The sequence below is a fragment of the Salvelinus namaycush genome, chromosome 31 (assembly GCF_016432855.1).
Source record: "Salvelinus namaycush isolate Seneca chromosome 31, SaNama_1.0, whole genome shotgun sequence".
Taxonomy (NCBI): domain Eukaryota; kingdom Metazoa; phylum Chordata; class Actinopteri; order Salmoniformes; family Salmonidae; genus Salvelinus; species Salvelinus namaycush.
The window spans coordinates 18621503-18647441 of record NC_052337.1 but is presented as its reverse complement, the minus strand read 5'-3'; the positions used below and the strand labels follow the sequence as shown (position 1 = coordinate 18647441).

The 25939-nt window shown below is 45.4% G+C and overlaps 1 protein-coding gene across 4 annotated transcripts in view; it reads left to right on the top strand.

The window, feature by feature from the left end:
- dennd1a (DENN/MADD domain containing 1A) overlaps positions 1 to 25939 on the top strand; it is a 160575-nt gene that overhangs the window by 6583 nt on the left and 128053 nt on the right. For all 4 annotated transcript variants that reach the window (XM_038969959.1, XM_038969957.1, XM_038969958.1 and 1 more), the window contains exon 3: positions 22487 to 22530. In XM_038969959.1, the coding sequence (XP_038825887.1) occupies positions 22487 to 22530 (44 nt within the window). The remainder of the gene's footprint in view (positions 1 to 22486; positions 22531 to 25939) is intronic.

Below are 25939 nucleotides of genomic sequence, written 5' to 3'. Positions count from 1 at the left end.
AGTTTGAGAAACAGACGCCTCACAAGTCCTCAACTGGCAGCCCGAAATACAATATTTTTGGTAATTTAACATATATTTCACAGTGGTTTAGATGGTACAGTGATTCTATACACCTGCTTGTTTTGTGACATGAACTGAAATTTTGGCGAACTATTCACATTTTTGCCACTAAGAAATGGCAGAGGGATTTCTGCATATTGCACCATTAGGATATTTTCTAATTTCTCTACCTAATGAGGAGGGAGGATAATGACAGTTCACAGAAGTAACCAAGTGAAGGTAGACCTACCAATTACTTATTGTGTTTTTACTGATATAAATTTGGTTTATGATTTATTAAGTGATTAAAACGTGTCATTCTGTTACTAAATCGGTAACAGAATGACAAATAAAAATCTGTAGCAGAATGACTGCAACTGAATTGGCTGCAATGGGAATTGATAGTAGTCACAAACCACAGTTGGGTCACGTCCTCTAGGGATGTAACATTCACCAGTATGCATTGGTCCTGATTGAAATGTTTAAGATATATGACAGCATCGGTCCATGGACCCCGAACCGATCCAAATGTAGCATGCATCAGTCAGAAAATCCATTCAAACATTACAAATCGCCGCTTTACTAAAACGTTTTGCTCATATTACTTTCTACCTTCCGAAAACACCTGGTCTCTTGTGACAACTGATGCATCCTCTCCTTCAATGTGGAACCAATAATGTAACTGTGTTGACAGTCATTGATCTACAAGTCATTTTGTATGCCGAACAAACCCAGGGAATATCAGTATCCGAGTCAAACTGCACACTGTGCTCATTCGCGCGCTGACCAACGTGAGGTAGGCGGCCTGTTCCTGATCTTGCACAACTCCGCCGCACCTTCAGCGTTCGAATGCTAAAATGGCTTGCGGGATATTAGGCTTTATTAGTTGAGTGACAACCAATGTAATTTGCTTGGTTATTGTTATCTATGCGCTGTTGAAAATGTTGTTTTACCATAATAAAAGTAAGTTACCGGAGACAACTCTCATCTGGATGTATAGGCTACCTGCTGAACGGGCTTACTGTAGATTTGATTTAGATTGTTTAGGTTCACCATCAGCAATAGTTCTGCTTTAAACAATGAGTGTACAGTATATGGTCATTTTTAGATATACAGGTTAAATTTGATCATTTTATAACAAGGAATCACTGCATTTCCAAAGAAAGTCAATAAAAACTCCCAAATGGTCAAAACCATTTGATTTAGAGATGGCTCCTCACTACGCTCCTCGCTACGCTCCTCACTCTGCTCCTCGCTACGCTCCAGCTCCGCTCCTCACTCTGCTCCTCACTACGCTCCAGCTCCGCTCCTCACTTCGCTCCTCACTTCGCTCCTCACTCCGCTCCTCGCTAGGCTCCTCACTCTGCTCCTCACTACGCTCCAGCTCCGCTCCTCACTCCGCTCCTCGCTCCGCTCCTCACTCTTCTCCAACTCCGCTCCTCACTCCGCTCCAACTCCGCTCCAACTCCGCTCCTCGCTCCGCTCCTCACTCCGCTCCTCACTCCGCTCCAGCTCCGCCCCTCACTCCGCTCCAGCTCCGCTCCTCACTCCGCTCCAACTCCGCTCCTCACTCCGCTCCAGCTCCGCTCCTCACTTTGCTCATCACTACGCTTCTCACTACGCTCCTCACTACGCTCCTCACTACGCTCCTCACTCCGCTCCAGCTCCGCTCCTCACTACGCTCCTCGCTACGCTCCTCACTCTGCTCCTCACTACGCTCCAGCTCCGCTCCTCACTCTGCTCCTCACTACGCTCCTCACTTCGCTCCTCACTCCGCTCCTCACTCCGCTCCTCACTCCGCTCCAACTCCGCTCCTCACTACGCTCCTCACTACGCTCCTCACTCCTCTCCTCACTCCGCTCCAGCTCCTCTCCTCGCTCCTCACTCCGCTCCTCACTCCGCTCCTCACTCCGCTCCAGCTCCGCTCCTCACTACGCTCCTCACTTCGCTCCTCACTCCGCTCCTCACTCCGCTCCAGCTCTGCTCCTCACTCCGTTCCTCACTCCGCTCCTCACTACGTTCCTCACTCCGCTTCTCACTACGCTCCTCACTTCGCTCCTCACTCCGCTCCAGCTCCGCTCCTCACTACGTTCCTCACTCCGCTCCAGCTCCACTCCGCTCCAGCTCCGCTCCTCACGCCGCTCCTCACGCCGCTCCTCACTCCGCTCCACTCACATTCTCTGGCCCCTAGGCATTATGTGCAGATCAGAAAGGATTGGTAGATATAGTATTATCTCCACCTTGACCCCTGAAAGGCTTTTGAAGTGTTGGCCATATTGCAATACCTATCCAATCTTGTAAGATCTGCACAAGTACCAAGGGGGGTAAGGGCTAGGTATTGTGTCTGGACAAGCCCATGAGTCCTTATTGTAGTTTCACCTGCAATATCCAGATAGCTTTAGCTACATGACCCCACCGCAGTCCAAAAGAAACATTGGCAGAAACACTGGCAGGGAGGAAAAAAAATAGGCTGTCGAAGTCTCGAAAGGTGAAAAAAAGTAGTCGTTTGAGATGTTTACCCACTAGCAGTTGTTAACGTGCTATTTTTCAGGGGCGCCGTGTCTGCAGGTTTGCTTCGGAAGCGCTATGATGTGTGACAGCGGCGTTCCAGAGCTCGCCTCAGAGTTTTCTCTCCGGCTGACCCCTGACCTCCTGCGGGAAATGGCTGAACCGCCGCTCGGAGACATGGTGCCCTGCGGACGAGGAGCCCACGCTAATTAAGTGTTTCTCTGGCGGCAGTACTCTTCAGAAGAAGCCGCACACCACAGAGGCCGCGGTGAAACCCAGACGTGTGTTAGGGGGAGTGGTGGTGCTTTTGTTTGTTTGTGTGTGTGTGCACTTGCCAAGTGTGTATGTTTGTCTGTGTTTGTGTATGATATATTGATCTTTGTGGCTTTGTGTGTTAGCCAGCATGAAGTCTGTGTGTGTGCCGGTCTACGTCTAAATATGGGTCACAAACAATAGGCTTGTCATTGTAGGCCTATTAGCCAATACGTCTGTTACAGCTTGCTGCATTTGAATCTATCACCAGGCCTAGAAGCCCAAGTAGATACATCCGTTGTTCAGGCCTTGTTGCCCTGTTGTTTTTCCCAGAACTCTGTATGTATGTGTCTATATCTTTACTCTGCTAGGTCAACAGGCTGCCCCAATGCTGCGCCCACACTGCATCCCAATTTGTCCAATTTGCGCCGATGCTATCAAACGGATCGTGAGCGGTAGTGACCTTGCGTGGCACATGGCCCCTACAGCTGACAATCAATGTGTTCTGCATGATTTAGGCCCATTTGCTTTCCTCTTGTCGCTCACGTTTAGCCCATGCCCTGACCGCGGAAGCTGGCTATTTATGATACAAACAAACCCCTCCCCCCCAGAGCTCCCGGCTCCTTCAGCTGGAAGATTGTGTTTATTTGCTTTATTTGTTTATTTATTGAGCAGAAAAAGGAAGCCAAGAGAACGAGAGTAAAGCCATGCCAGGCAGGCTGGTGCGGAAGCGCCATAGACAGGAGTTGGATTTGCTCTCCACGCTTGAAAGCAAGAGTGGGGCGACCCTTCTCCTCTTGTTTTGATGGGTTCATCCCATGATGGGTTTACCTCCCACCCCCCTACACCCCCCCCCACTTCCTTGTCCCCCTTTTTAGCGAAAGCTTTTTGACATCTTCATACCCTCGCCGGTTTGTTAGTTCTCGTTTGAGACGTTTTCAAGGCTTGGACCCCTTGTACGGCTGCCTGGGGGTAGAACTTACCCCTAACCACAGACCTAAAATAAGATTACCCAACCCCCAAATCCTAACTTTAACTGTAAATTGTCCATAACCACAGATCTAGGATCAGATTACCCAACCCCCAAATCCTAACTTTAAGTCTAAGTACGATACAAAACATATTCATTTGAATATTGCAGAATTACAATAAATTCAATGGGGTTGCACATATTTGTTAACTTTGAGAATCTGAGTTTATGATTGGCTTATTTGCTTCAGTGGCCATGTCGGAGCTATAATGTGGCATGTGAATCGCTGGGCAATGTCCCTGTGCCTCGATCCATTCCTAAGAGGTACAGTATGGACATTGTCCTCAGGGAAGGGAGGCTGATGGGAGCTGGCTAACCGTGTCCACTCTGGCGAGCAGGCCAGAGTCTGTATGGGGCTTTACAGCAAACCACCTCTTTTTTCCCCCTGTGAAAAGACCTTAATCCATGTAAATACAGGCCCACAACGACAGCTTTACAGCAGAGGGTAGCAAGTGAGAGTGAAAGAAGGGAGGGAGGAGGGCTTAGCAATTTAACCTTTAGCCCGGCAAATAAGAGGCATGAAAGTTTGTGAATGAGTTTACACAGAGGGGCAGGGGAGAGCACCAGGGTTCCCTTTTGTCTGGCCTTGTCAAAGCGTGAGTGACAGATGCCGTGCTGTAAGTGACGAGGGCCTGACGAATCAGGCGGCTTACTGAAATCTGCCAAAACTTGAAATCCTTTCACTGATTTGTAGTTGAAATCTGGATTCAAATGAGACAGAAATTGTGTACGTTGGCTACTTCCTGCATTTCAACCAATTAGCCACGTTGATATGCCTTGATTACGTTGATAAAGTAGAATAATCTAAATATTTCTAACAGTCCAAAAATACCCAAAGTCATTTTTTGGCCAGATGGTCTCAATGCTGATTGGACTAGCGGAAATTAAACTTCATCATAATTGGATGTACAGTAAACCCACCAAGATATAACATACAGTTGAAGTTGGAAGTTTACATACACCTTTGTCAAATACATTTAAAATCAGGTTTTCATAATTCCTGACAGTTAATCCTAGTAAAAATTCCCTGTCTTAGGTCAGTTAGGATCACCACTTTATTTTAAGAATGTGCAATGTCAGAATAATAGTAGAGAGAAGGATTTATTTAAGCTTTTATTTCTTTCATCACAATCCCAGTGGGTTAGAAGTTTACATGCACTCAATTAGTATTTGGTAGCATTGCCTTTAAATTGTTTAACTTGGGTTAAACGTTTCGTGTAGCCTTCCACAAGCTTCCCACAATTAGTTGGGTGAATTTTTCCCCATACCTCCTGACAGAGCTGGTGTAACTGAGTCAGGTTTGTAGGCCTCCTTGGTCGCACACGCTTTTTCAGTTCTGCCCACAAATTTTCTATGGGATTGAGGTTAGGGCTTTGTGATGGCCACTCCAATACCTTGACTTTGTTGTCCTTAAGCCATTTTACCACAGCTTTGGAAGTATGCTTGGAGTCATTGTCCATTTGGATGACCCATTTGCGACCAAGCTTTAACATCCTGACTGATGTCTTGAAATGTTGCTTCAATATATCCACATAAATTTCCTTCCTCATGATCTCATGATGCCATCTATTTTGTGACGTGCACCAGTCCCTCCTGCAGCAAAGCACCCCCACAACATGATGCTGCCACCCCTCTGCTTCAAGCCTCCCTATTTTTCCTCCAAACATAACGGTGGTCATTATGGCCAAACAGTTCTATTTTTGTTTCATCAGACCAGAGAACATTTCTCCAAAAAGTATGATCTTTGTCCCCATGTGCAGTTGCAAACCTTAGTCTGGCTTTTTTATGGCGATTTTGGAGCAGTGGCTTCTTCCTTGCTGAGCAGCCTTCCAGGTTATATCGATATAGGACTAATTTTACTGTGGATATAGATACTTTTGTACCGGTGTCCTCCAGCATCTTCACAAGTTCCTTTGCTGTTGTTCTGGGATTGATTTGCACTTTTCGCACCAAAGTACGTTCATCTCTAGGAGACAGAACGCGTCTCCTTCCTGAGTGGTATGACAGCTGCGTGGTCCCATGGGGCTTATGACTGCACACTATTGTTTGTACAGATGAACGTGGTACCTTCAGGCGTTTGGAAATTGCTCCCAAGGATGAACCAGACTTGTGGAGGTCTACAATTTTTTTTCTAAGGTCTTGGCTGATTTCTTTTGATTTTCCCATGATGTCAAGCAAAGAGGCACTGAGTTTGAAGGTAGGCCTCGAAATGCATCCACAGGTACACCTCCATTGACTCAAATGATGTCAATTAGTCATTTCAGAAGCATCTAAAGCCATGACATAATTTTCTGGAATTTTCCAAGCTGTTTAAAGGCACAGTCAACTTAGTGTATGTAAACTTCTGACCCACTGGAATTGTGATACAGTGAATGATAAGTGAAATAATCTGTCTGTAAACAATTGTTGGAAAATTTACTTGTGTCATGCACAAAGTAGATGTCCTAACCGACTTGCCAAAACTATAGTTTGTTAACAAGAAATTTGTGGAGTGGTTGAAAAATGAGTTTTAATGACTCCAACCTAAGTGTATGTAAACTTCCGATGGTTTTGCTGTGGCCTTTGCCTGCTTCCCACTTCTCGTCAGCTTTTTCAAAGAAATAGTGTACGCTGAGTGTACTAAACTTTAGGCACCCTTTCCTAATATTGAGTTTCACCCCCTTTTGCCCTTAGAACAGCCTCAATTCGTCAGGGCATGGACTCTACAAGGTGCCGAAACGTTCCACAGGGATGCTGTCCCAAGTTGACTCCAACGTTTTCCACAGTTATGGGACGTTGGCTGGATGTCCTTTGGGTGGTGCGCCATTCTTGATACAATCAGGAAACTGTTGAGTGTGAAAAACCCAGCAGCGTTACAGTTCTTGACACAAACCGGTGCGCCTGGCACCTACTACCATACCCCATTCAAAGGCAGTTAAATCAAATCAAATGTATTTATATAGCCCTTCTCTCATCAGCTGATATCTCAAAGTGCTGTACAGAAACCCAGCCTAAAAACCCAAACAGCAAGCAAATGCAGGTGTAGAAGCACGGTGGCTAGGGAAAAACTCCCTAGAAAGGCCAAAACCTAGGAAGAAACCTAGAGAGGAACCAGGCTATGGGGGGTGGCCAGTCCTCTTCTGGCTGTGCCGGGTGGAGATTATAACAGAACATGGCCAAGATGTTCAAATGTTCATAAATGACCATGGCCAAATAATAATAATCACAGTAGTTGTCGAGGGTGCAGCATTCAGCACCTCAGCCACGGAACAACCCAAGGGGGGGCGCCAACCCAGACAGGAAGATCACGTCAGTGACTCAACACACTCAAGTGACGCACCCCTCGTAGGGACGGCATGAAAGAGCACCAGTAAGCCAGTGACTCAGCCCCTGTAATAGGGTTAGAGGCAGAGAATCCCAGTGGAGAGAGGGGAACCGGCCAGGCAAAGACAGCAAGGGCGGTTCGTTGCTCCATAGCCTTTCCGTTCACCTTCACACTCCTGGGCCAGACTACACTCAATCATATGACCCACTGAAGAGATGAGTCTTCAGTAAAGACTTAAAGGTTGAGACCGAGTATGCGTCTCTCACATGGGTAGGCAGAGCATTCCATAAAAATGGAGCTCTATAGGAGAAAGCCCTGCCTCCAGCAGTTTGCTTAGAAATTCTAGGGACAATTAGGAGGCCTGCGTCTTGTGACCGTAGCGTACGTGTAGGTATGTACGGCAGGACCAAATCGGAAAGATAGGTAGGAGCAAGCCCATGTAATGCTTTGTAGGTTAGCAGTAAAACCTTGAAATCAGCCCTTGCCTTAACAGGAAGCCAGTGTAGGGAGGCTAGCACTGGAGTAATATGATCACATTTTTTGGTTCTAGTCAGGATTCTAGCAGCCGTATTTAGCACTAACTGAAGTTTATTTAGTGCTTTATCCGGGTAGCCGGAAAGTAGAGCATTGCAGTAGTCTAACCTAGAAGTAACAAAAGCATGGATACATTTTTCTGCATCATTTTTGGACAGAACGTTTCTGATTTTTGCAATGTTACGTAGATGGAAAAAAGCTGTCCTTGAAACAGTCTTGATATGTTCGTCAAAAGAGAGATCAGGGTCCAGAGTAACGTCGAGGTCCTTCACAGTTTTATTTGAGACGACTTTACAACCATCAAGATTAATTGTCAGATTCAACAGAAGATCTCTTTTTGACTCTTTTCTTGGGACCTAGAACAAGCATCTCTGTTTTGTCCGAGTTTAAAAGTAGAACGTTTGCAGCCATCCACTTCCTTATGTCTGGAACACAGGCTTCTAGCGAGGGCAATTTTGGGGCTTCACCATATTTCATTGAAATGTACAGCTGTGTGTCATCCGCATAGCAGTGAAAGTTAACATTATGTTTTCGAATGACATCACCAAGAGGTAAAATATATAGTGAAAACAATAGTGGTCCTAAAACGGAACCTTGAGGAACACCGAAATTTACAGTTGATTTGTCAGAGGACAAACCATTCACAGAGACAAAATCTTTTGTCCTGGTCATTCACCCTCTGAATGGCACACACACACAATCAATGTCTCAATTGTCTCAAGGCTTAAAAACCCTTCTTTAACCTGTCTCTTTCCCTTCATCTACACTGATTGAAGTGGATTTAACAAGTGACATCAATAATGGATCATAGCTTTCACCTGGATTCACCTGGTCAGTTTATGTAATGGAAAGGGCAGGTGTTCTTAATGTTTTGTAAACTCAGTGTATAGTTCGTCATCATGGGGAAAACACCCCAAAAGCATGCCACACATCCACAGCCCAGCATCATATCAAGTGAGAATGTGGATGACGCTGCCAAGTAGCATGTGCTTTAGTGGGGTTCACAATATATTTCTAGAAGCAGTGGAGCTCTGAACACCGGGTTGTGAGGTTCACTTAAAGGAATCACCAGCGTTGAAGGATTGCCAGGCAAATCTCCTGTCATGTTGAAATAGATATTAAAAGAAAATGAAGTCCCTTCTGAGCAGTTCTTATTCCCTCCCTCCACACTCTAATTTGGAGTGACCTATCTAGACCCCTAGTTGCGTGTAGTGCCCTTCCTGGACCCCTAGTCGTGTGTAGTGGCTTTCCTAGACCCTTAGTTGCCTGTAATGTCCTTCCTAGACCACTAGTTGTGTGTAGTACCCTTCCTAGACCACTTGTTACACACACACACACACACACACACACACACACACAGACACACACACACACCCCTCTTATTTTGCTCTTTTGTTACCTGACAACAGTTCTTTATTCTTTCTGTCTTCACTGTCTTTCTCTCCTTTACTCTGTTATTTTGTTTCGTCCGTCCTCCTGTTTTTTCTTTATTAATTTCTTCCTTTTTTCAACCCTTCCATCCATCTATCCATCATCCTCCTCCCTTCCCTGACCATCCTTCTCTCTGTGATTTTTCTCCCACTGCCTGTCTAGGCTGTTGGTGTGATATCGTCTGGTGTATTTGAGCGTGATCCTACCTGCATGATAAATATTATGGAAATGTGTCCCTCCCCGCTGCCAAGGTCACCACCCATTGTGCATCTCACAATAGCCAGTGAGCGGCACTGATGTCATCTTGTCGGAATTTTCAATGGAGGGATTTGTTTAGACAGATATCCCACTAGAAGTTGCCGAGCATTTCAACGGACAGTTTTCTCTGTGGCCCCTGTAAGAGAGAGCCATGCGCTACTGACTCGGGGACATGCTCTTTTAATTCCTCCGCTACTATGAAGTGTCTCAGAGATCATACTGACTCAGGATTCATCTCTAATGACTGTTTGTGCAATGTAGATCAAATCAAATTAAATTGTATTAGTCAAATGCTCCAAATACAACAGGTGTAGACCTTACAGTGAAATGCTTACTTACGAGCCCCTAACAAACAATGCAGTAAAATAAATTAAAAAATAAATAAATGATATAACAAATCAGAATAAGAAATAAAAGTGACAAGCAATTAAAGAGCAGCAGTAAAATAACAATAGCTTGTTACTATATTCAGGGTACCGGTACAGAGTGCGGGGGCGCCGGTTAGTCGAGGTAATTGAGGTAATATGTATTAAAGTGACTATGCATAGATGATAACAAGAGAGTAGCAGCGGTATAAAAGAGGGGGGATGCAAATAGTCTGGGTAGCCATTTGATTAGATGTTCAGGAGTCTAAGAGAACAGTCTATGACTAGGGTGGCTGGAGTCTTTGACAATTTTTAGGGCCTTCCTCTGACACCGCCTGGTATAGAGGTCCTGGAGCTTTGTCCCAGTGATGTACTGGGCTATATGCACTACCCTCTGTAGTGCCTTGCTATCGGAGGCCGAGCAGTTGCCATACCAGGCAGTGATGCAACCAGTCAGGATGCTCTCGATAGTGCAGCTGTAGAATCTTTTGAGGATCTGAGGACACATACCAAATATTTTCAGTCTCCTGAGGGGGAATAGGTTTTGCCGTACCCTCTTCACGACTGTCTTGGTGTGCTTGGACCATATTAGTTTGTTGGTGATGTGGACACCAAGGAACTTGAAGCCCTCAACCTGCTCCACTACAGCCCAGTCGATGAGAATGGGGGCGTGCGTGGTCCTCTTTTTCCTGTAGTCAACAATCATCTCCTTTGTCTTGATCATGTTGAGGGAGAGGTTGTTGTCCTGGCACCACATGGCCCGGTCTCTAACCTCCTCCCTATAGGCTGTCTCGTCGTTGTCGGTGATCAGGCCTACCACAGTTGTGTCATCGGCAAATTTAATGATGGTGTTGGAATCGTGCCTGGCCGTGCAGTCATAAGTGAACAGGAAGTACAGGAGGAGACTGAGCACGCACCCCTAAAGGGCCCCTGTGTTGAGGATCAGCGTGGCGGATGTGTTGTTAACTACCCTTACCACCTGGGGGCGGCCCGTCAAGAAGTCCAGGATCCAGTTGCAGAGGGGGGTGTTTAGTCCCAGGGTCCTTAGCTTAGTGATGAGCTTTGAGGGCACTATGGTGTTGAACGCTGAGCAGCAGTCAATAAATAGCATTCTCACATAAGTGTTCCTGTTGTCCAGATGGGAAAGGGCAGTGCAATAGAGATTGCATCATCGTCTGTGGATCTGTTATGGAGGTATGCAAATTGGAGTGGGTCTAGGGTTTCTGCGATAATGTTGTTGATGTGAGCCATGACCAGCTTTTCAAAACACTTCATGGCTATAGATGTGAGTGCTATGGGTCGGTAGTCATTTAGGCAGGTTACCTTAGTGTTCTTGGCACAGGGACTATGGTGGTCTGCTTGAAACATGTTGGTATTACAGACTCGGACAGGGAGAGGTTGAAAATGTCAGTGAAGACACTTGCCAGTTGGTCAGCGTATGCTCGCAGTACACGTCCTGGTAATCCGTCTGGCCCTGCGGCCTTGTGAATGTTGACCTGTTTAAAGGTCTTACTCATATCGGCTGTGGAGAGCGTGATCACACAGTCTTCCGGAACAGCTGGTGCTCTCATGCATGTTTCAGTGTTATTTGCCTCGAAGCGAGCATATAAGTAGTTTAGCTCGTCTGGTAGGCTTGTGTTACTGGGCAGCTCTCGGCTGTTCTTCCCTTTGTAGTCTGTAATGGTTTGCAATGGTTTTTAAAAAATGATAATGGAAGCGTGCGTAACTTTACATTATAAATGGCAGCAGAGTATTTTTCTCTCTGTTTGTGTGCTAGTGTGTTTTGCACTCGACGCGGTCACGGCCAGCCATTAGATCCTTTCCTCTCATATGCAGACGTGCACGATGATTTATGTCCACACTCTTTTGTCTGTGCACTTGTGTGTGACACGCATCTGCACACTGCATACTGCATACACCATGCACGGCCCCTTCGTTTGATTTCTCACTTTCATGTGGATGTTTTCTCCCGTTTCTCAATCCCAAGCGTCGGCTTTCTCTCCTTAATTACCGCATTTGCAGTCCTTGGAGACCCCCGTCTGCAGTCGGCGGCAAAGCCCCCCCCCCTCCCATTCCGTTCCCTACCACCTCTTCTCAGCCAGCAGAAGTCCTATTACAACACACAGACCAAGGCCGCGAGTTTGTTTCCCTTTACAAAGAGCACAATTAAACACAGGCAGATGAAAAAGGACCAGGGAGGTCTCGTTGCGCCCGGGATACCTTTTTAAAAATGCAGATGGTCTTATGGACGGCTGTCTGTTCTTCGCCACTTTCTTCATCCTTTATCCGCTATGATTGGTCTGGACAGGGCTAATGGCTGGAGCTGCCTCAGCAGTTTGTGTCCTTTCATCTTTTTCCGCCTTTTTTTTCTGGTCAGGTGTTTTTTGAGGTGTGTGTGTGTGTGTGTGTGTGTGAATAGCGTCTGAAGGCATGCGTCTGAATTCACTTATCATCCTCAGTACATGGGTTTTAATATTCTCTGCTCCCACTACTCAGAAAAAGTTATCTCAATCAGTAATGAAAACCATCTCTGGAGTTTGCCAAATGGAGGCTTTTTCGTTTGCCCACTAATGGGAGCACTCCAAGTATGGTTAATTGAACGATAATAGGTGTTTTTACATGACTACAAGGATGGCTGATGAAACAGATTGAAAAAAACACAAACCCATTTGAAGGTTTAACGTTTAGCACCAGACTTCACTTTCACCAGAAAATGATTGGAGAAGGTTTCCCCTCAATGTGAACATATGCTGAGACAAAGAAGAACATGTCTGGTATCATGGTGAGGTGGGAAGAATCTGTATTTAGATCAATACACCAAACTACAGACATCTAAGAATGTCAGAATGTCCATAGACTAGGGCTGAAGCTATCCTGTGCATGAACATGCACCGTGCTCAGTAAACTACATAACATCCAGATTTAGTGCTGCGTATGTTTATAGGTCCTTTGAATGGGAATAGAGTCAATAGGCAACAAATAGGCAACATTGTCCAGGCTTCTGCAGGAGAAGGGGTTACTGTCTGCCAGTGTTGGTCACTACCCTTGTAGTTCTCATCTGTCAATGCAGAGAGCCAGCCTACTGACGTTGGGGAGGAGGGACGGCTCAAGGTAAAGCTGCCTTGTGAGTTAAAGCTGACCCTGAGGCTCAGCCCCTCAGGGAGGCCTTGTGCAATATCCTGTTAGAGCGCCATGCAAATCTGCTCTGCTCTCCCCCCTGAGCAGGCGGCTGGCACCGGTGGACTCTCTCACACTTTCTCTCTCTCTCTCTCTCATACGCACGCACGCACGCACGCACGCACGCACGCGCGCGCACACACACACACACACACACACACACACACACACACACACACACACACACACACACACACACACACACACACTCTGTAGAGCTGATGGACTAAGTTAATGCTCCCCCCTCTTCTCCCCCACCCTCATTGTGCACAGTCCAAACACAAGTCGCCATTCAAATTAAGCTAGAAAACTAAGAATTTTCCTTGAAAGGCCTCAAAACTTTGTTCAGATCCCTTTTCCTTTGATAGCTTGCTAGAGCCTCTTTGTAGGCTGGTTGCCCTGTTGGTAATCTCGTTCCCAGACACGAAGAGTCTGGTGGACCGACACGTCAAACTTGGCCTTCATTAGCCAATACAGAAAGATTGGGAGAAACTCCTGACGCATAGACATCAGAGCCCTGCACTGGCATGCATTTTAAGCCCTACCCATGATGTTCAGGCCCTACCCAGGCCCAATTGCTTCTGCAAAATTTAAGGCCCTGCCTGAACCTGAAATCAGAAATAACTTATTCTGTTAATATCCATTAGCTGCTTGTCTGTCTGTCCTTCCCTGTGCTGCTCGCGCTCTGCTTGTCTGAGTATCCATAGTAACACCTCTGCTTGCTGTTCTGCTCAATGATGAGACAGAGAGCAGTTAGCTGTTATCTACTTTTCATAACTCTAAACTCCGACAAAACTCAAGGAACATGATTATTTTCTGTCAAATAATCTCGCCTGTGGACTCAGACAATGTTCTGGTCTTATATTTGCCGAGGATTATTTACCTTTATTTCAACAGGGAAGTCATATTGAGATTAAAGTCTCTTTTACAAATGAGCCCTGCACAGTACAAAATAAGCACATCAATAGACAAGCACAGGCCAACATAAATATAAAAAAAAATGTACAAAAATAATACACATTAACATACAAAACACAGTCAACTTAAACAAACACATTATTCATTATAAAAAATCCTCTGTCAGCTGTCTGAACCGGCCCAGGGACACCAAAGCATCATTTGAAAATCATTCCAAACATAGGGTGCAAGGAAACCAGAGGCTGATTCGCCTAACTCTGTAGACAGCAAGGAGTCTCTAGAGTTAACCAACCCTGTGAACAGGTTTGATAACTTGACATTTTAAATTTTAACAGTAGATTTAGGTAAGTCGGAAGCTTGTGGATCAGGGCTTTGTATACAAAAATAGCATAATTATGTGATCTACGTGAATTCAAGGAGGTCCAGCCAACCTTTTGTGAATAATGCAGTGATGGCAACATGACACCATGATATGTGCTGCACAGCAGAGCACGAGGAAATGGCTCAGCTTCAAAATGTTAATGATCAATTTAGTGATGCCCTACCCATACCCTAGTTATTGAAGAAAAACAGTAGCCAACTGGAGGACCTGTTTTCCCCTGTTCTGCTTAAGTGCACATGAAGTAAAGAGATAAAGTAAGGAAGCAGCCAACTCCAATACGTCACAAACCTCTCAACCTACTTTGAGTGCTTTATCCCAGGTCAAAGCCTCTTTATCAATTGCTAAAGCTTCTGTCTGAAAGCTGTCACCCTTTACAAGCATGTACTGCAACCATACCAGATACTGTGTATATGTGCAAACCAATACACAACTCATCCACTGATGCTCATTGGCCAACTATCAACATCTTTGAAAGTTACTACCCCAAAGCCTTCTCAGTGTAAAGCCCTCCTTCACTCGAGTATCGAAACCCACAACTGGTTTTGCTCAGGGGTTTCGTGCACCATTAAATCACTCTTGACTGGGCATCATCTGTTCTCGCTTGAAAGAAAAAAGGCGGTTTCATTAGAGGTGAGGGATCTTTAAATGTAATTCTCCTCTTTTCCAAATAATCCAAACAACCATTCCACCACCACTGGTGTTTTTCCAAAGGGCTTGGTGTTCCCAGCCGTGCCATAAAACATGGTGCGTTATTAAGCAAAGTCTCTGGGAGCGAATGCCCATGACATCAGTCCCATGACATCAGGGCCATGACATCAGGCCCATGACATCAGGCCCATGACATCAGGCCCATGACATCAGGCCCATGACATCAGGCCCATGACATCAAGCCCATGACATCAGGCCCATGACATCAGTTTTAGGTGGAGGATCAGGATCAGCTCGAGCGTGTCGGTGCTTCTCGCCTATTTCAGGCTCTCAGATGTTGTTCCTTGGAAACATTCCAACCTGTGGATTTTTTTCTTTCTGTGTTTTTGGTCATATTATAGCCACAAGGTCTGTGTCATTGTTTTTAGAGGCTGGCCAAGTGTGGGGAAACCCACCGCGGGTGTCTGGTGTTCTCTGCAGACGTAGACACACACACACGCCCCGCTGTGATTTTTTGCACAGATGTATTTTGAGGAGTAATGACGGGGTGAGACGAGAGGGTATACCACCTCCTTTCCTCCCAAGACCCCTCTTCTGGCTTCCCAGAGGCCCCCCTCACCCCTCCCCTCGTCAGGGGGCCAGACTGCCGTCCTCATGGCAGGGGAGAGAGAGCCAGGATGGACGTGGTCCTGTGTTTGTCTTCTCCCGCTGGGCCAGCCGAAAGACGAGCCTCCCTCCCTCCCTCCAAGGGTGTGTTTGGGTGGTGGTAGGGGGTGTTATGTAGTACAGTCTCTACGGTCATTGAAACTATAGGGGAGTTCCTCTCCAACATCTTCCCCCACCACACCCCCAACCCTACTCAAGGCTGCTCAGAGGCCACGCCAGCTGCTACCGCTCGCTGCTGCACCTCGTTGAGACCTGTCGCCTGGCAACTGTCGCCAGGGTTGGGCAGGCCATGGCGGAGCTAAGGAGCACTCTGGGGAGCCGTCACCATTCACCCCCCCCCAACACCACCCTGCTGACCCCCCCCCCCCCCCCCCCCCCCCCCCCCCCCCCCCCTCCCCCAGAGGACCGCAAGGGGAAGCACTCAACGAGGGGCAGGAAGTTTTATGCCACTCGAAAAAATAAATGGGCCCATTATATGTTTTCGTTTAGTATTTTTTTGCCTCCTGTCGTTTGCGAGCCGCAGTGTGGAGAGAGAGAGAGAAAGATCATTCATTGAGTATTTGAAATATCTGCAAAAATTTGTTGAAGGAAAAATATGATTTGTTTCAAATGTTTGACTCAGTAAATAACATCAGTCTGTGATGTTTTGCACCTTAGCTTGTCCTCCAGTTAAATTTGTATAAGCTTTGTTCTGGCATCCTTGGTCACTCTTGCCTGGTAAATTTCAAGCAAAGTCATGAAGACAGTTGGTGTCTCAGGTGAAGATGCATGCCTTGCCACCTGCAGTAATAGGAACTACCATTTAAACCCAATTCAGTCCAAGTGGGTATTTATATCTTGTTTAGTTTCTTTCAAAAAAGTACAAATGGTTTTAACTTCTGCTAGTTAAGTGCAAGCGGTGTTCGCCTAGCTATTTTGTCTCTGGATTTATTTAGTACTTCGCCCTCCCCCATCTCATCCGATACTAACCTCCAAAAATACAAATATAATACAGTAAAGTATAATATAGAAAAGCCTATCTGTACTATACCTGCACTCTCCTCTATCCTCCTCTAGACAGACCTAGTGATTTAAGTGGAGCTGCAGCAGGAGGGTTTGGGGAATTGTTACCTGTGTGCGAGCAAGGTCAGCAGTTCTCTGTTGACTCAATTTGTGGAGTCAACACAGCCTGGCTGCCTCCGAGTGCCCCGCTCCCAGAGCCCTGGGGGACTAGGCCCAGATCATTGTACAGATCCTCCCCACCTACCCCATCCCTCCTCCCAGCACAGGCTATAGCCCCAACCAACCCTAGACCTTTTTATTCTGAGGATTAGGAAAGGAGAGGTGGGAATACACAGAAAGAGCCATAAATCATACTGAAAGAAAGAGAGGAGAGTTACATTTTTTGTGTGTTTTTGGGGGGAGGCCGTAGAGGTTTTGCCTTTCACCAGATTCTGACGTTAGTATGGTGGTCCTCATAGCTCGTGGGACATAGGTAGAGAAGGTGCCCGTGCAATGCTATTATGGAGTTGATTATGAGAAAAGTGCCTAAGCAAAGAAGATGCAGATTGAAACTTTAGATGTTTGTCAGTCCCTTGTAGCCTTTAGGCCAGAGTTTGTCAGTCCCTTGTAGCCTTTAGGCCAGAGTTTGTCAGTCCCTTGTAGCCTTTAGGCCAGAGTTTGTCAGTCCCTTGTAGCCTTTAGGCCAGAGTTTGTCAGTCCCTTGTAGCCTTTAGGCCAGAGTTTGTCAGTCCCTTGTAGCCTTTAGGCCAGAGTTCTTCAACGTTATTCTAGCAAGGAAGGAATGGATGGAAAAGGTGAGGATGCATTTGAAAGTATTAAAGTATTCAAACATGCCCACAATCTTGTTCTTGGCATTGCCTTAAGTCTCAGTCATGAATACAATTGGAGTCTTGCAGGAAAGCCTTTCTTGCCATTCTTTGTGATTAGGTCGCCGCTACATGTTCCCATCCTCTAAGCCGGAATAAAGCTGAAAGGGGTCAGGGACTCGGATTAGTTCTTGAGACCCCTCCTCCCAAAAAAGAACTACTCTGATCAAACAGAACAGTTTGACTTTAAAATCCTGTGAAATCAGGTAATAAGATTATAGGCCTCTCATCCTAAAGAACAACTCTGTCTTTCATACACGCACACACGTTTTATCTACATCATTAAAGTCAGAATTATTGTGGTTGCACAACTGTTGTGTTATTGCCGTTTGCACCTGTTTCAGGTGGGAGACATGACAAAGCTAAACATATGTATAAACATTAAGAAAAACCCTTTAATGAGGTGTTCTAAAACTTTTGACCAGTAGTGTAGTTGCTGTCACAAACTCCAAACTACACACCGTTGTCACTGACTAGTTGGATATTCATTTCTCACTGAGCAAAACATTTCTATATAATAAAGCATTCTTATAAATTCATTTTTTATCTCTGTAACCTTCATTTGACTTATTTTTCCCACCACCTGTTCTTGATTAATTTGACCTGTTGACCTCAAACTTTGTTTTCATGTGGTAAGTTGTTGAGTTCTAGTGTCACAGCAGGTATTGGTAAGAGACCTAACAGACTTTTGTGAAAGAGGAATTTAGTAAATCCTTACATCAATAAAGTGTGTGAGTGTGAGTGACTGTGTGTGAGTGACTGTGTGTGAGTGAGTGTGTGAGGAGGTCTGTGGCGGTCATTACATTTTGTCAGCCAGTTATTGCCATGCAAAAGACTGCCCGGTCTCACGGTAATTGACCGGTAATTAACATAAACACGTTTAGCATCTCCAGGCCTCCAACATCTACATTTAAAAGAAAGAAAAATATATGAAGAAAATGTATTTCAGATGAACAGAATATGAGTTGGCCTACTGTATGTTATCTGGTTTTGCTCCATGCCATAGGCTGTAGGCTTGTTAATTTAGCAGACAACATATGCTCATAAGTCTCGTGCCATTATTTTATGTTATATGATTTTATAGTAAGAAGAATATAATTAAACTTAGCGAGTGCGCATATGAAGTGGCTATGTTGAGTGTAAATGTGATAATTTGAAACAGGTCCTATATGCTAGATTTTGAGTTATTTGAAACTTTAGTAGTGAATGATACAAACCTTAGAATGTCTTAGAAATCAAAACATATATGAGCTGCATGATGGGACTATGAAGATGATTTGAGAATGTTACAAAAAAAGCTTGTGTTTCCTTGCCTCAGGTTGCACATGCAGTTCTCTCATCAAGTGGTCATACTTTCATCCATCAGACTATTCTCAATTGTATCTTGTCTTTACTAATATGTAAAATGAGTTTTGATTTAGAATGGTCCGTTATTAAATAGGCAGGAACTGGGGGAGGAACAGGGGGAGGAACAGGGGGAGGAACAGGGGGAGGGGAAGAAAGACATGTCATCAGTATGCACTCCAATAGCAAATGGAGGCTGCTTTCCCACCGGTAAATTTTTCAATCATGCCGGTTTTATAGCAGAGCATGTTCTTAATCTGAACAGCTGAGAAATGCATATAGTAGCAGCTGGGATCCTCCTCTTTTTAGTAGCTGAGCTTATAAAAACACTTATTTAACTTTCAATCCACGCATCAACCACTGTTAGAGGAGCATGCAGCCTCTCGCTGCCCGACGGGATATTCTGCCCAAACTCTGTATGCCCTGGCCCTCCAGCCCTGTTCCTGCAGCCACCCACTGCTTCATTTTGGAGTTTAGGCTAGACCAATTATGTACCAAATACATCTTAAATCTGTTTTTTAAATGTTTTTCTGCCTTGCATAATATGCACTAGGCTATGTAATTGTATAACGGCACAATCATTATTTTATGTCCCTGATACTGTTTTGATAATCAGTATTTGATGTAATTTTGGATTGCATTCACAGTGATGTCAGAGTTGTTAGAGGGACAATAGAACCCTGAGTACCACACTATTAGCGACCTGATGGTGTCCAGAGTGCATAAGAGGAGATTACAGTGACTCAACAGTGGTGTAATTTTACTGCGGTCATGACTCATGACTGCCGGTGTGGTGGTAATACGGTCGCCGGTGTGGCGGTAATACGGTCACCGGTGTGGCGGTAATACGGTCACCGGTGTGGCGGTAATACGGTCGCCGGTGTGGCGGTAATACGGTCGCCGGTGTGGCGGTAATACGGTCACCGGTGTGGCGGTAATACGGTCGCCGGTGTGGCGGTAATACGGTCGCCGGTGTGGCGGTAATACGGTCGCCGGTGTGGCGGTAATACGGTCGCCGGTGTGGCGGTAATACAGTCACCGGTGTGGCGGTAATATGGTCTCCGGTGTGGCGGTAATACGGTCACCGCAACAGCCCTAAGTTTGAGTGTGTGTGTTGTAGATGAAGTCCACATGGAGTAGATTTGTGTGCAGAGCCCTTCAGAAGGAGGTCCTCTCTCAGAAACTTTGGCCTCCATGGCCTGTGAAGTGACAGAGTGAGGCAATTTCTCTCTCCATCTCGCTCTTCTTTTTCTCTGTCTTTTTCTCTCTCACTTTTTCTTCTTCAGCTCAGCTCACCATGCCATCCCCTCCAGTTGATATCATCCATGGCCTTTTGTGTGTTGGGGTGTGTGTGCAAAAACCTGCCTTGCTAAGAAATTCAACAATTACAACCAACTAAGCTGTCTTAGTTCAGCATCAGTGTTCACTGTTGTAGTGAATTCTATTCTACTGTATTAGGTTGTGCTTAATATTGTACAATCAAACAAATACAGTATCTCACATTGGCTTGGAGCTAACCTGGCTGGCAGCTTGTGGTGGACTAAAAGAAAACAACACATCTATTTTGGCACTGCAAAAGGTCCGAAGGTTGTCATGGTCATTAGCCAAGCACAAAACTCCCACACTCCTGTTTGATGCTCTGTCTCTGTCGGAGGTGATGAGACGTGTTCACGGAGCAGAGAAACAGTACCTCAGTGTACTGTCTTATGAAGCGTTTTATTTTCACTGAATTGTTTGTCAAAGACAAAGTTTGTTGTATGTTTCACTTTGACAATTATAACGCTATCTGGAGAAACTCTTGATTACAGGAAAGACAACTAATATTATACAGTGATGCTAATGTTGTGAGGATGAAAGCACCATTTGCTAGTGTTCAATTAATAATTTTGTATATTGAATTTGTCAACTGTCTGACAAACACTCACATTGGCCCTTACATTACCAGCGACATTATCTGCTCTTCACGACCTAAGACTATCCATCATTTAGAATTAGCATTAGCAACCACATCAGCCCTGTTGTTGGCCATCCCAGCTATAACCCTCTCTCATTAATCAACAACACAGTTAGCCTGGAGACTGCCGCTCAGTGTCCATATCTGCCTGCTTATAAAGCTGCTACAGACAGTTAGCCTGGAGAGTGCTGCTCAGTGTCCATATCTGCCTGCTTATAAAGCTGCTACAGACAGTTAGCCTGGAGAGTGCCACTCAGTGTCCATTTCTGCCTGCTTATAAAGCTGCTACAGACAGTTAGCCTGGAGAGTGCTCCTCAGTGTCCATATCTGCCTGCTTATAAAGCTGCTACAGACAGTTAGCCTGGAGAGTGCTGCTCAGTGTCCATATCTGCCTGCTTATAAAGCTGCTACAGACAGTTAGCCTGGAGAGTGCCACTCAGTGTCCATATCTGCCTGCTTATAAAGCTGCCACAGACCGGGGGGTGCCATGTCATACCCATGCACAGGACTTACATCTGAGATGCAGCTATGCCCATGCAGCTGGCAGACTGACCCCCCCCCCCCCCCCCCCAGATGAGCAGATGGACAGACTGGCAGGCGGGTTAGACTGGTAGGGCGGGCAGGTAGCCAAGTGCACAGACGCACATCAGCATCCGTCTGAGTTGGAATTACCTCTGACAGTCTGACTCTTCTGCTCTGTTGTAGCGACAGTCAAGCAGGGACAGCATGGTAATGTCATTTAGAGCTGTGTCATAGGCTTGGGCCTTTCGTTGATGTGTCAGCAAATACAAGGATAGTAGAGGCTTATTTTAGTTTGCCTTCTGGTCTTTTCTTTAGAGGATGTCGTGACTGATTCTAGCGACACATTTTAGTGTATCAAGTGTACCAAACAGTCAAACTCTCCATCTTTCAGAGAGTTTGGGAAGGTTGTTTCTTTGAATTAAGTGTCTCTGGATTGGAAGAATTACTGGTGGTCTAAGGGATTTTTAGCTTTGGCGGATGCCGGGACCTCAATGTCCTAAGCAGATCCCTGATGTTTCCAGTAATGTAGCCTGGAAGTCTATTGGCTGTGGTTAGTCCAGCAGACAGAGGTGGAACCCAGTCAGCCTTTAGGGAGATTTGGGGTTTTGGGTTGAGCCTTTAGGGAGAGAGTTTTGGATTGTTGTCTTTGATTCAGTGACCTTGACAGATTTTCCGCTTGTGCAGCTGCCAAAACAAAACAAAAATCACAACCATCAATTGAAATACAAGAATTAGCAATAATTTGATGGACAGCACCTTCCGCGGGTCGGTAGAAAGCGGATGTTTACGGATTTCAGGGATACAGTATTTTCAACTAAACTTCCGTTTACCCTGAAAAATAAATATGGGGACTCCGCTCAGGGGTCTTTTTACACTTGCTATGTTATGTTAGATGGACAAAATGACCTCCCCCCATTCTCATCCCTTAGGTTAGACTTCAACATGCGCTCCAGTTGGAGGTTAAGCAAGACAGCTTTGTCCCCCCACACCCCCATCTCCCCCCAACTGAGAAAAGTGGATCATCAAATACACTCCTTTACTTCCTTTTTTTCTTTCTCAGCTCTCCTTTTCCGGAGAAAGGGAGGAAGAGGGTGGTGGTGGGGGGAAGGCGGGATAGGGGGTAGTAACACCTCCCTCTCTGGCCCCTAATCAGCCAGGCAGCCTCAGCTGCCCTCCTCCGATCCCCTGCCAGGGTCCCTATCATCCTCTGATCAAATATTAATGTGCTCTACTCGGCCTGCTCACTAATCCAAAGCCAATTAATATTATCTGTCAATTATTTACAGATCCGGAGGTGCGGAGGCGATTCCCCGAGGACTACATCGACCAGGTTTGGAATGCATAATTAACTTCCTCTTTTCTCTCTCTCTCATTTTTCTCTCTTCCTCTCTCACCCTCCCCCCTCCTCCCTTTCTTCGCCACTATTTATTTATTTGTTTCTTTAGCTTTTTTCAGCCCCCCTTTATCTTGATAGTTTTCTTTTTCCTGGTGTCGCCTATTTTGACTCTTGCTCTTTGACGTCGCCTGTCTCTCTCTTTTTGTGTGGGTGCATATCGGCCCCTTTTATGTTAAACGCTTGCCATTTATGGGGTCTTTTTTTATGGGCGCAAGGGGGAGATAGCACCGGTTGGTGTGTTTGACCCCGTCTCGCTCGCTCGCTGTGTGTGTGTGTGCGTGTGCCTGTGTGCGTGCGTGCGACCAGAAGTCCCCACAGTAAAACAAGGAAAAGTCGGACAAGTGTGGACATTTCGCCGATCCCAACAAGGAAAAAGGCAGTTTTAGGTTTACAATTATGGTTGTGATTAAAAGATAGGGGTCAGTTTTATGATTAGGGGTTTGGGATTAGGGTTAGGGAAAATAGGATTTTGAATGGGAATAAATAGTTTGTTCCCCACAAGGATAGTAAAAGGTGGGTGTGTGTGTACGTACAGTAGATGTGTCTGTCTTCGCTACTATAAAGGACACTACTATTGTCTGTGTACCGGGCAATGCAGACACATGCAGCTTCAGAAATTCATTGTAGCTCCCAAGATTTGAAAAAGGCTAAAGAAATAATATGAATGCAGAGTTGTTTTTATATTTATTTTTACAGAAACTTGATACAAACTTGACAAACAAACTTTCTTTGTGTTTGAGAAATTGCAATTTCTTTTTTGAAAGAGAAGAGAACTTTCTTGGTTTGTTGCTTTCTTGGTTTATTTGTTTGAGAGCAGTAAGAATCCCCCCGCTTTGTCTTTCTTCAGACAACAAGACGTCTTTGTTGTTTGCGGCGTCTCTCCTGGCTCTGTGGATTCGTCTGCGACTTTACAGAGCGATGAGAGAGTGGGTGTCGAGCTCTTCTCCGTTGACTAATTGCGCCGTCAGTCACCATAGCCATATGCTTCCTTGATATTGCTAGCATATCTCTGACACCTCCTCTGCATACACAGTGTATATTCACACAAAAACACAAACCAAAACTATTCTGTAGACATTTTGTCTTTGTTTATTACACAAAGGAGTACATGGCGTTGCCGGTGAAAAGGTACTTTTGATTAGAAGTAGGAGGGTGCATGTTTCCTCTAATTTTTCTTCCTCCTTTCATCTCTCAAGCATCCAGGGTCGTGTTAAATCAATGGCGTATTGACCTGGATCCTACGCGTGTTACCATAGAGCCGTGCCCATAGAATCCTCCGAGGTAGCAACTGGAACTCATTGTCCTGCATGCTCTTCAAAGAGACAGAATGCCAAACATGAATTCAGGTTGCCCTGTTAGTCGAAAAAACAACAACATTCTATTAACCAAGCGGGACACACACACATGCACAAACGCACACTTGCATGCATGTAGACACACACACACACACACACACACACACACACACACACACACACACACACACACACACACACACACACACACACACACACACACTAATCACGTAGCCTTGTTTATTCCAAGCGAAGCAACCTCCCCCTGCCCGTCTCTCTCTCTTTCTCTCGTTCTGTTTCCTTCTTGTGCAATTATTTGATGCAGAAGAAAAGCCACATCCTTTGTTGCTAATGGATGTTTCATCCCGGGCCACCTTTGTTCCATACAGTAAAGAATCTGTCTCGAATTATGGGGCCTACATTGCTCGTTGCTCTAGGAACGAGAAGGGGAAAGAGAGACTGAGATGAAGAGAAAGAGCGAGGAAGAAAAATAGAACGAGAAGTAGAGTTTAAGAATATTGGATAGAGAGGAAAGATGATAGGTAGTGAAAAATTGATAATGATGGCCAACTCTTTGGCTTCCCTTGAGCCGCGATGCCACGCTCCTTCACCCATCCCCCTCTTTGTAGTTCACAGAATGACGGAGGAGCAAGGCCCAAGAGAGAAGAAGAGAGTGAAAAAGAGAGTGAGAAGATGAAAGATGTCTGGAAACAAAAGAGGGTAGCTGGTACCAGTCCCAGTCTCATTCTCATCTGTGGGTTCTTAATGATGTTACCCCCAAACACACCGCACCCTGCCCAATGGCCAACCCAGTAGCTCCCTTACATCTCTCTAGTCGGCAACAGTATGGCGTCAGTCAACTCTCAGCTGGAGCCTCTAGGACAACAGGGTAGATCTGAAACAGCACCCTATTCCCTTTATACTGTAGTGCAGCGTTTCCCAAACTCAGTTCCTAGGGTCCCACTGGGTGCACGTTTAGTTTTTTGCTCTAGCACTACACAGCTGATTCAAATAACCAACTCATCATCAAGCTTTGATGATTTGAATCAGCTGTGTAGCGCTAAGGCACCTCTTTTAGCCAGAACCCTATGTGGTATATCAGAGGCAGCTGTAGATATTGGGTCGTGGGTTTTACTCATCAGGCATCATCTGAAGGCTTGTGTTTAATGTTAACCAAACGGTCATTTGATTTGATTTGTGTTCGGTTTGAGAACTTGGATACTCCTATACAAGGTGTAGGAAAAGCTACCCTGGACTGTTATTCAGACACACAAGCGTATTTGTTTCTGAAGAGGAGGAATAGTTGCTTGTCATTATCTTGTTCGTCCTTTCTCTCTGCCGCCGATAGATCTCGCCGTTTGCGCCGGGGAATGTAATCGGAAATGTAAATAAGCCGTTTGATACAAAGTGACGGAATAACGAGCGGAATATCCCTCACTTCTATCTTATCGCTCCCTCGCTCATAATTAAAACAAAGATTTCGCCCCGAGTCTCTTCTCTCCTCTCTCTCACTCGTTTTCTCCATCCTCTGACAGTCACATCGCATTGACACATAGGCTTTGAATCCTTTAAATTAGGCAGCTGCTGCTTGTTTTCCTTAACTTAATGCGACAAGGTACTTTTTTCCCCGTAATGGAGAGAAATCGTTTTTTGAAGTTGGGCTGGCTTTGATGTAGCGTGCCGCTAGACCATTTTAACTTCTCCGGCATAGGGGGAAGAATCGAGGCGCTTTTAACAAGGGAATATTCAAATTTGGTGACCTTCTACCAAAAGAAGAAGTAGAAAGGGAAACGGAGGGAGAGATAGCGGGGGTGTTGAATATTCACGTTTGCACACACACACACTACAGACGTAGGATCTTCATTTGATCACTCTTTTGTTGCTGAAAATGTTCCTGCACAGCAGGAAATGCAAACGTGTAGTGCATTCAAGGTTTAACAAGGCTTCTAAAGTTTGTAATTTCCACTTTAAAATGCCAGACTTAATTTGCCCTAAAGAAAAATGTTTCAACCCCTACAAAAAAATGTCCATTAATTATATTCCACATA